At 44.8% G+C, this 11,572-nt stretch overlaps 1 protein-coding gene across 1 annotated transcript; it reads left to right on the top strand.

Moving 5' to 3' along the window:
* Positions 1 to 1,701: 1,701 nt before the first annotated feature.
* Positions 1,702 to 4,976, top strand: SMIM32 (small integral membrane protein 32). Its single transcript, XM_083490817.1, has one exon. It carries the CDS (start codon positions 4,366 to 4,368, stop codon positions 4,684 to 4,686), a length of 321 nt encoding a protein of 106 aa, XP_083346943.1. The 5' UTR covers positions 1,702 to 4,365; the 3' UTR covers positions 4,687 to 4,976.
* Positions 4,977 to 11,572: the final 6,596 nt, after the last annotated feature.

The raw sequence follows: 11,572 nt of genomic DNA, 5'->3' as shown, positions 1-11,572 counted from the left end.
AACATGGCTTTCCCTCCCCTGAGGAGCCTGTCTAACAACAATTTTGATGTACTTTTGGAGTCAGGTGATTAAAAAAAATATGCCCATGTTTTCTAGTACATTTTATAGCCAGTTTTATTGTTCAGGACCACGTTGTGGAATGAAGGGTTAAATTCCCCCATCCCATGATATGGTCTAAGTCCTGAATCCCTGGTAATGCTTACAAGCTAAAAGCATAAGGAAAGTCCTGCTGGATCAGTCCAAAGGCTTCTCTAATCCAGTATCCTATTTCTTACATTGTTTGAACCAGGCACCCCTGGAAAGCCTCAAATAGGACATGAAGGCAATCACTATCTCTGTCGTTCTTCTCTAGAAACTGGTATTAGGGGGTTCTCATCCTGGGGTTGGTTATAGCCATCATGACTAGTAGCCATTTATAGCCTTATCCTCTATGAAAGTGTATCATCCCTTTTTAAAGACATCCAACTTGGGCACCATCATCACAAATTCCACAATGGGTGGGGTTTCCCACACACACACAGGTTTACAGCATCGTTATTAACAAACTACAAGGAAATACCGCTCTCACAAAATCCTACTAGCTACTCTAAGATGAAAAGAAGCTCCTGGTGTTTTGTTTCTGTTTCTGTTGTTTTTTGTTGTTGTTGTTGTTTTAAAAAGATGAACTCCTTTTCATTTAGATTTTTTTTTATGGTCAATTAAGCTTTCTGAAATTAAGCTGGCAATTTATTGGCATTACCCCAAGTTATGTCTGGCATAGTTAAAGGCTTCTCATCAGCTTGTATATCATAAATAGGTAGGTGGCAAGAACATGTCAGAAAGAGATTAATATGCTTTGTATACACTGTTCAGACAGGTTCGTTGTAATTCACTACTCTGATTTTTATCCCAGAATGAGGTTTGGTGCCTAAACCACAACAATGAACAAGTTCCATTTTATGGCTCTATATGTGTTTGTCTAAATTGGCATAGCTGTAGGTCAAGCAAAGGACTTCAGAGCTTTAATACAATGTTTGCTAGCAAAGGGCAGAATGACTAGCTTTTTGCTATATGCATATGTGCATGACAGATTTACTGGCAGGATCGCAAGGGATATATTCCTCCGGCTTTCTCACAGTAGCATATTTTCTAGTGTTATTATGGGGATAGGGCTAGGATTCTCCTAAAAGACATCTTCCAGTTCTGGTTCTTTACCTTTTTTTCTACTGTAAAGTACGCAGGCAAGAAAGCAGGTATAGTGACACATTAGTGAGTAGTAGAACAATGTTCTTCTCTTTTTATGTATACATAATACCAAGATTAGGTTTTCCTATTGGTAAAGTCTTCTTCTCCCCACTTGGGGAAGAAGCGCACAAAAGGTTAAATCTGATGAAGAGTTCTATGTAGTCTGAAAACTTAGACACTGGTAGGATTCAGCTCTAGCTCTAGCATGGCTCTAGCTCTGCAGTCACCAACATGGCAGCTGGGGGAACCAGCATGTCCACCAGCAGCTCCTATGGCACCCACAAAAGGTCTCAAGAAATAATACCTGAAAACCCCACGATGCAAGAGAAAGTTCTTGCTCTTCCTGCTCTGTTTGCACTGACAAGACCTCTCAAACATTGAACCATGCCCACATTTCAGTGGCTGCCAGGATTGTACATCCACCCTCCCATCCATTCTGAAGAGATGCAAAGAGACCAAGCGTTGTAGGTACCTTTCCCCCATTGTTTGGGGCTGGGTGGATATGCCCACATCATATTGTAGCCATCTCTTTTTTCCTGCTTTTTTCAGATGCGGCAGCCATTTTGTGTTGTGTCATGTCTCCCGGGTGATCGTTTTGTGACTGGCACCCACGGCGCTTCCTCCAAATTTCCAAATGTGTAGACTGGCACAAAAAGGTTGGCAACCCTGCTCTAGCTGCTCTCCTTTCTCATGTCCCTCCACCCATTACCCATCCTGCTGTGGCCAGAACTGTCTCTTTCTCCACAATGCAGGCCTTTGGGGATTTCCTTGTTCATAGCTCAGTCACTTAGCCTCTATTCCACACTCTCCTTTAAATTTAATCGGCTTTAGTTTGTGGTTTAGGAGTCCAGATATACCCTGGCTGAAGTTGCAGAGCCCTTCTGACCTTTCTGGAAGGCCACGAGGCAAGCCCCCGTCTAAATATACTGTGTGGATAAAGGCCTTAGAGGGTGCATTGGGCTGCAACTGAGTGAAGGTGTGTCAAATTGCTTTGAGCTGTGCAGAGAAGAGCAAAGATGCAGAGCACTTCAGTGGCAATTCATGGCTTTGGAGTAGGGTATTTTCCTGGCTAGGGGATGCGGGTGGTGCTGTGGGTTAAACCACAGAGCCTAGGGCTTGTCAATCAGAAGGTCGGCAGTTTGAATCCCCGCAGCGGGGTGAGCTCCCATTGCTCGGTCCCTGCTCCTGCCCACCTAGCAGTTCGAAAGCACAAAGTGCAAGTAGATAAATAGGTACCGCTCTGGCGGGAAGGTAAACGGCGTTTCCGTGCGCTGCTCTGGTTCGTCATGCTGGCCACATGACCTGGAAGCTGTATTCCGGCTCCCTCGGCCAATAAAGTGAGATGAGCGCTGCAACCCCAGAGTCAGGGGTCTCTTTACCTTTTTATTATCCTGGCTGGTAGGGCAACTTTGGTGCAGTTTGTTAAGCCTTCTTCCCAATGCATTTTCTTAGTGTTTTATCATGGAGGGCGGGGCTTCTGTGTCCTCCCTAAGCAAGAGAGTTCCCATAGAGGTGCACAGGACACCTTTGTTGTTTAGCTTTAGTGGAAATCTCTCTCTCTCTCTCTCTCTCTCTCTCTCTCTGTGTGTGTGTGTGTTTGTGTCCCCCTTGCGCAATTGCATTTATATATCCCACATTTTCCTTTCAAGGAGCTCAAGGAGGCAAACCTGCCCCCCCCCCATTTAATCCCCACAACAACCCTTAGGCTGAGAGGCAGTGACTGGCCCAAGGTCACCCAGCGAGCTTCCTGGGCGAGTGACGATTCGAACTCTACTCTCCTAGCTCCCTAATTAGGAGCCACTATCAATTCCTTGGATTGGAAATGGCTTCAACTGATTATAATCTCGCTTTAATGTTATTATGATTGTCCACATTGTTGTAACCCGCCTTGGGGTTCTAACGGTGCCCCCCCCTTTCATGTGTTCGAAGTTGTGCGATGCGTTCCAAGGAAGGCTTAGCCTTAGTGCTGCTTATGGGATGGCTCGACGTGAGGCGGAGCGCGGGAGAGAGGCTGGTGGAGTGCCAGGAGCTGATTCCCCTCCAACAAGCCAATCCGACGACGCAGCATGAGCGCGCGCATGGCCGGGACTCCCCAGGGAAGAGAGACGCGTCTTGCGTCCCGCCGAGAGTCCCTTGCGCAAGAGCAGAAAGTCGAGGGCAGAGAAGGAAAATCTCCCACCACGACGACTTGCCTGGATTCTTCTGTACGTGTGGAGGTTTCTTGAGTGATTCGTTTGTCTCCTTATCTTCTCTCTCGTCCCCAAAGCAGCCTCTCCAAAGCCTGATGGCGCGGACCTGTTTCTTCTTGCCTTTGTAACGTCGAGCCTACCTGCAAAACATCACAGACCCCGGAAAGAGGCGACGCGGGCGTGCAGTTCTTTCCCCCAGCGGCGCTGCCGCTGTCCATTCTCGGCGGAGAGACGGGGGAGAGAAAGTCACGTCTGGAAATCCGTCTGGGGCTCCGTTTCCTCACCCCAGCCTAGCAGGAGGATCCGAGGGAAAGGCTTCCTTCGCGGCGGAGTCAGAAGTTCCCCATTTGTACTTTCCTTCCACCAAAACCCCCCTCCAAAAAAATAAAATAAAAGGAAAACACCTTCGGCTTAGGATTCGCCCAGAAGCCAACCGATGCTCCAGATAAGCCGTCGCTCCACAGCAAGGAAGGGAACTGTCGCCGGACCCCCCAAAAGATGTCAAGGAAGAAGTTGCTTCTTCTGGCGGACGTGGATTTGTCTTCATCTTGGGGGCAGCTCTCCTTGGAAAGCCCTGCGGGGATCTAGGACGACTTCCCTTGGGAGCAAGTGAGTGATCGCCTGCCTCTGTTTGCCTAAGCGCGGCTTCTCGGGTCTTGGCTTCCCCGGGCAGGTCGGGCTTTTCCTGCTCGAGTTGCCAACTCCCTCCTCTCCACGCGACCGGTCCACACGAGACGCGCCGAGAAGGAAGGGCAGCAAGAGGAAGATTGAGAAGCGAGAGAAACTTGTTACCTCTGATTCGAGCCTGGCTCTTGCCTTATGCGATCTTCAAGGAGTTTTTTTTAAAGGAAATAACCCGATCCTTTCCCCCAGGACAGAAAGTGGCTGCCTGGCTTAAAAAGCAGACCCGAAAAGCCCACCCAGTGACTTCCCTGATGATCTGAACAGGACAATGTATGGGCAATTTCTCAATGCCACCAGCGTGACTGACCCTCACCTCCTCATGCAGACCAACACGCCCTACGTCGGGAGCACCCAGAGACCCGTCAGCTCGTCGGCTCTTTACATGTCGACCGCCCGGGCGTTAAAAGAAGGCGAGATCAATAAGCCGGATCTGGTGACTTACATCGTCCTGTTCTTCTTCTTGCTCCTGGCGGTGACCATCATTGTACTTTTCATCAACTGCCAGCTGAAGAATTCTTTTTTCGCCTCTCTACCTTACGACAGGTCGCTGAGAGAAGCGAGGAGCCCGTGGAAAACGCAAGCTGTTTAATCCTCAGACTTAGGAAATTGGGGGGGGGGGGGAGAGAGAGAATGTCTGATATGAGCTTTGTTGTGATATACAAGGGTCTTGCGAACCCAACGCACTGTAGAATGGCATCCTGTTTTCATTTGCCCCCGGGCAAAATCCTGCCACATATACCGTAAATATGATTTTTCTTAAAGCAAGCCAGAGGAAACATTGTCGGAAGGCGGCGGGTGGTGAGGGAGGAGGTAATAACGTGGACTGCTTGAGGCATGGCAAAAAAATGGATGTAAATAAAAAGACCTAATGTGGATTTATATGAGTAAGGTGTTGTGATGTATCTCAAGGTTCGCAGACCACGGTATTTCAGACTGCAGTTTAAAAGCCTGGATGCAAATTTCAACATTGACGAAGTTCAGTTTTCATATAGTGATGCTTGCACTGATGACATAGACATGCAGTTACCCTCTGGCGATGGCATTACTGACTACGCTTGTGAAGCATGGACGTGGGCAAGATTTATGTTAGGGGGAGCAGAACCGAGTTATCTGTGATGCAGTTGGTTAGTTAAGTGTTTTGTTGTTTTTTTAATTTACTTGATTTGGGGGGCTGCTGTCCATGGTAGCAAGTGATAGTCCTACTCAGAGTAGACCAATTGAAATTAATGGGCCCAATGGGTCTACTCTTAAGTAGGACCAACATTGGATACAACTATATTCTTAGCAGCTCCCCGCCAAGGAAATTAGGGTTTTTTCATCCACCCAGAACTCTCTAGTTTTTTTTGGGGGGGGGAGGAGCCCATTCTGAAATCTCAGGTATGGCTGGATGCTTGCTATGGTTACATCAACTGGCATTATTGAACTTTTTTCTATGGTGTTAAATTTTGAGGTTATAATTAGGTTTGTATCGCTATTCGCATTATTCTGCAAGGTGTTGAGCAATGAGACAGATAAGGCCTCCAAGTAATAAAATATAAAACCCACAAACCATGACTATCCAGCACTAACTAAAGAAAAGGGTCAAAATAAAAAAATTCCTTCCAGTAGCACCTTAAAGACCAACTGAGTTAGTTCTTGGTATGAGCTTTCGTGTGCATGCACACTTCTTCAGATAAAGAAAAAGGGTATTCCATAACTTTTTTGCAGTTTGTTTCACTGCACACATTTCCCCCTAAGTCTGTTTAGACTTTTTATCTTACATATATTGTCCTTTTCTTTGTTAAGCCAAGGAAAAGACCTGTGGCTTTAAACTAATAATGGTTAAATGTTTACAAGGGGATAAAATTACTCAATTAAGAATTGAAATGAACTGGAGGAGGATGACTAATAAGAATGTTGTCACCTAGTGAGGTGTTTTTTTTAAAGGTTACACTGTAATGAAAAGAGAGGGAGAATGTTAAGCCACTGGTGCAAAATTCAAAAAATAGAAAGATATAAAACATATTAAACTGGTTAATTCAGTACTATTAAGGCTACAATTCTAACCATGTTAGCGCAAGAGGAAAGTCCCACTGCATTCAGTAGCACTAACTCCCAGGTAAATAGGTTTAGGATTGCAGCCCGACCCCTTTTTTCTTCCAGGATTAAAGCACAATATTATTATTAAAACAGACCAGCCTATTTGTCAGTGATCATATAACTGCTATAACAAGCTGATAGATAGGTTGCTTCCATCACAAACCGCAAGTGTGTTTTTAACTTGCTCATCAGCACCATGGAGGACACTGGAGTTATTTATGGCTTTGATCTGTAACCTCAAGTATTATAATAAAACCTGCATTTTGATGGCCTGTTATCACTAACTAGGATTCGAAGATCCTTGCCAAGTCATGAACATGAATGAGCACATCTCAATATGCAGACGTAGTACACATGGGGTGTGAATTCAGCTACTCCAGTGTGAAATCAATATATGTGATAAGCATGTCTTGCAGCACAAACAGAAGATGTACCAAGTACAGTTGCTACAGCTTCTTATGCCTGTGTTGCTCCTTAGCGATTGAAGAGGCTACAATGATAAGAATGTCAGTGGGTGTGTCTATTGGCTATGTTGGTCTACACATCAAAATGACAATATACATGCAAGTGCAGAGGGTTTAAATCAAATCTAGACCTCAAGCTGGCAACTAATCAAAAGCTAGGATTGCGGTGGATCACAATTTATTGAGCAATAGTAATATCTTTTAGAAAAGAAGGGAGCATTTTGTATGGTTTTTGTCACTCGCAAGCACTGCTTTGGTGAGGAATTTCCACAGACACAGGTGTCAGGTTTGCTGTTGATTCTGGGAACTACATAGTGTCCATAGAGAGTAACAGTTTGCATGTATAAAAGATTCCTTCTAGGCATGCTCAGATAAAAGATTTCAGGCATAAAGACTTGAATATTCTGGAAGTGTTGGTTTGAGATCTGCTGCTACTAAGGAGGAACGGTGATGAGCTAAACTCAGAGAAACACCAAACTGTGTAAGACGAAAAAATTGTGTGCCTTAAAATGTGTTTGCATTTGCTGATCTGTGTGTTAAAATTGAAAAGAAATATCTGAAAAGCCTTGCAGGCTGTTCCGTTGTTTATACATCTTGGTAGTTGCAGACACAGAACAAGCTTCTAATTTTTTTATGTTCTCACTTATTTAATAATGGTTTGGCTCCTAAGCTATGATTCTGTATATGATGTCAATTAAATCATCAACCAAGATTTCACTCAGCCTAAACATGGAGTTAAATCACCTCTGACTTAAGACACTAGTGTCATAATTCTGAACAAACCAATTAAAAAATAGTCTAAAGTAATTGCAATAGTAAATTTGCACAATACGAATATATGTATTGTACTCTTTTAATTTTTTTTAAAGTAAATCATCAACAGAAGCTATGCAAAAAAAAATCAATTTTACTTGACAGTTTGGGCAATAACAGCTACCTGTATAAATCAAGGTAGTTTAGCACTTACAGTAAGAACATAAGAGACAAAATGACTAGGTAAATTGCCTGCCTGAACAACTTCTGTGTGTTCTTGCATTTTCCCTTCCCCTTCAGTGCTTCGACCATTGCAGTGGGGAAAAGAAATGGCACCAATGCATTGAGGACATGAAATAACATGTCAGAGGTTCCCAGAGGCCAATGAAAACATTATCACTGCATCTGTGATCTCTCTCTCTCTTCATCTTGCTTTCTTAGAATGGACCAGATTAAGAATTTTTGCCTTCATCTCCTTGTAGACTTCCTAGAGACAGCAGATTGGCCACTGTTGTAAAACAGCAGATTTGTATACAATCTTCCATGCGCATAGTGCTGCTTCCCCCATGTACCACCCAAATCTGCTCTGGGATGGGGAACAGATTTTGAGGGGAGGACTGGAGGGGAACAGGAAGGCAGAGGCTCTATTTTGTCCAGTGGAGCTGCAGTGCTGGGCATGACACCATATTCTCTCTCTCTGTTTTGGTGTGTGTGCATGTGTGCACACATTTGTTCTCTCTCACACATAGCCATGATCTTGTGGGAATCCGTATCAGAGTAGCGCTATTGAAATCAGCAATGACATAATGGCTAGTGAGTTCCTACAGAAATGTAGCCTTGGGCTGAATCAACAAAAGCCAGACTGATTGTGTGTTGATGCACCACTGACCTTTGTGTTCCATATTTTGCCTTGAGCCATTTGGATACCAAGGCGCAACAGAGTTATGTGATCTTCGCCAGAAATTAAACAACAGTGAGTGCCTGGATTTTGATAGTATAAAGACTGTCTGGCATGATATCAACACCACATTATCCTGCAATATACTGTTGATAGGTTTGTGGGTGCCAGGCTCCTCTAAATTCCTGGAACCAGTAAGTGTCAGAATTTCATTAAGGTTTGGGTGTTAAGCCAAGTATTGGACTACTCTGGATTCAGCCCCTCTAGATGATGGGCCATTAAGAGAAATAAGCATCAATAGCTTGTGAGAGGCAGCCAATGGGTGGGGGACCTCCCTCCCTCAACAGATAAAGCCAGAGTTTAGAGTAGAGGTGTAGGAGTGATGTCACAGAGAAGAAAGGCAGCCAGCTGAAAAGCTAGAGAAGATGGAAAGAAAGAGGAAAAGCCACAGCTGATTTATGTTTGAGTCCAAGGCTGTGGCTATAGGAGAAAGAAGACACTTTTGGGGTGTTGATGCTGTGAACCCCTCCACCGTAAGCTCAGGTTGTAAAGGTAAAGGGACCCCTGATCTTAGGTCCAGTCGCGAACGACTCTGGGCTTGCGGCGCTCATCTCGCTTTTTTGGCCGAGGGAGCCGGCGTACAGCTTCCGGGTCATGTGGCCAGCATGACTAAGCTGCTTCTGGCGAACCAGAGCAGTGCACGGAAACACCATTTACTTTCCCGCTGGAGGGAAGGTATTTATCTACTTGCACTTTGACGTGCTTTCGAACTGCTAGGTTGGCAGGAGCTGGGACCGAGCAGGGGAGCTCACCCCGTCGCGGGGATTCGAACCGCTGACCTTCTGATCAGCAAGTCCTAGGCTCTGTGGTTTAACCCACAGCGCCACCCGCGTCCCTGTATATATGTATAAATAAACCATATATCATAAAGATACCACAGTGTTCACTGTGCCTCATTTTCTAAAAGGAAACACAAACCCGGGGTGAGCGCCTGGAATGCCTGGAATCTCTCACCACTCTGAGATTGGGATGGTGTGTAGCAATATTTCCCCTGATTTAACAGCAGGTAACATTCCTACTCCAAATGGGTCTGAAAGCATATACACAAGGCTGGATTTGGTCAGTGGTCGGATGGGAGACTTCCTGGGAAGCAAATATATGTTCCATAACAGAAAAAGGTTGTAAGGAAATGCATAAATCCCGGGTAGTTTGTATATTTTCTTTCTCCCGGGTCACAGCTTTTAAGCTATTTCTATTATAAAGGATGGCCGTGCAGTTTAAGACTCAGTGGTGCTATTCTGGCCTTTGTAGCTTTAAGCAAAAATACATTATTGCAGTGATTATGCAGGGGAGGAAGGGGGGAAATAACAGAAGCAGAATTGCAAATGGGTAGGTGTGTCACACACTGTCACGTCTCAATCACCCAAGATGCAATTAGAAAGGCACAGCTGAGGCCCTGAGTGGATATGCTTTGTGATTAGTAAGCCGCAACTTCAATCTCCAGGACTCCTGTTAAAGTAGCTTTGGCCACCCTGCTGCCCTCCAGATGGGTGACGGGAGTTGTAGTCCAAAAACACCTGAAGGGCAACAGATTGTTGAAAGGCTGTGGTAAAGGATCTCAGGTGGGAAAGCTTCCAAAGATGCTAATAATTAGATGTACTGAATTAAACAGACTCTATAAGGAGGAGTATATCTTTAACCACATGATCCAATAATGATCAGTTAGTGAAACAGGAAACCCTACACATCAGAAACTGGCTGACAACCTCTTCTGAAGCAGGGAAAGCCATTGTCCAAAAATGCAGCTTCAAAATGTACCTTCGAGATTTCAGTATTTCCCCCTTCATTTAATGACCTGTACAAAAAGGTGCTTTTGGTAAACGTTTTACTGAACGTTAAAAATAGAGGGGGGGGGAGAGAATCAATTGTCAGTGGGGTCGTTTTGGGGGTGTTCCTTGCCTTCCAACTTTTACAAAAGCAGATTTCAATGACTAGCAGCTGGAGAAACTGAGCCAGGGGAAGAGTTCCGCTTTCCTGCAGAGATACATTGTACAGTGGGACCTGGTATTTATATAGGAGTGGGTGGCCCCATTGAAATGGAGGAGGATTTTAGCTCTTCGCCATCACAACACACAGCAGTGCTCTGTTGGATGCTGTCTTGATGAAGGACTTCCTTTTTAATGATCCTGTGAAAAGTGGGTCTATTTCGATACCTAGTTATTTGTGCTTTGAAACCTCAAAGACTGTAGTGCAAAAAGAAGAGGAAATAAACACAACATTTGTGGTGGTGCTCAAAAGTTAGGCTCTTCAGTGCCAAAGGCAAGATTATTCTGGTTTCTTAAAGTGCAATATAACAAAAATGCAGACCTAGAACAGTGCTTGGATTGTACCCCCGACTGCTACATGCGCTAAGTGCTATATCAGGGGGCATTGTGGACAATATTTAGAGGTAATGTGAAGAAGACTTCAACTCCTTTACTACAGCAACGCTCTTTACTTCAGGGAATTAATGTTAACCAAAGAGGCTGTTCCTTTTGGTTGGAAAACTGTACAGAAATTCAAGACCTCATTGAGGTGAGGTGATATACCTGAATCTGCCAGGGGTCCCTGACCTGTGGTCCTCTCGATGTTGCTGGATAACAAGTCCCATCACCCCTTGACCATTACCCAAGCTGGCTGGGGCTGGTGGGACTTTTAGTACAACACCTGGAAGGCCACAGACTAGCCATTTTCAGTTGTTCTTTATCTTTAGAGATTGTGCTTCAGCAGCACATTAAAACTGCTGCACCCCAAACTATCTCAGCTGACCTAAAATTTGTTGTTTTTTGTATGTCTTACTTAAGTCTCACTTATAGCGTGATTTTGCATTGTTTGGGAATGCGAAGCAAAGATAATTGTATTTTACTTGTGAGTTTATTTGGCAAGGTACCGTGAATTTAGGGGGTCTGCTGTCCAGGCACTAACTGCTGACAGGCGCCTTCAAGGCCCTAAACCTCCCTCTTCCCTTTAAGCCATACTTGGACCAGACAGCTCTTCAGAGGATGCCTTCAAACAAAGGACTGTCCCAGGCAAAGCAAGACAATAAGCCATAGCTGGGTGCTTTGCTGGAAATAAAGGATTTGGGATCTTCTGTCTGTAGAAGTGCTAAGCTGCATGCCTCCACTCAGCTTGCATAAACATGCTCAGTCTCCAGTGTTCTTGCCCTCCAAAAGGAACCAAATCGATGCGATTCCTGGCTACCTGTTTCTTGCCTCCCCACACAGCCCTGAAAACAAAGAACA

The sequence above is a fragment of the Podarcis liolepis genome (genome assembly GCF_965112155.1).
Source record: "Podarcis liolepis genome assembly, chromosome: 2".
Taxonomy (NCBI): domain Eukaryota; kingdom Metazoa; phylum Chordata; class Lepidosauria; order Squamata; family Lacertidae; genus Podarcis; species Podarcis liolepis.
The sequence above is the reverse complement of the archived record's forward strand: the minus strand, read 5'-3'. Positions and strand labels throughout refer to the sequence as shown.

Bases quoted from the DNA above. Each gene is read 5' to 3' on its own strand.
- SMIM32 (XM_083490817.1), top strand. From the start codon at position 4,366: ATGTATGGGCAATTTCTCAATGCCACCAGCGTGACTGACCCTCACCTC.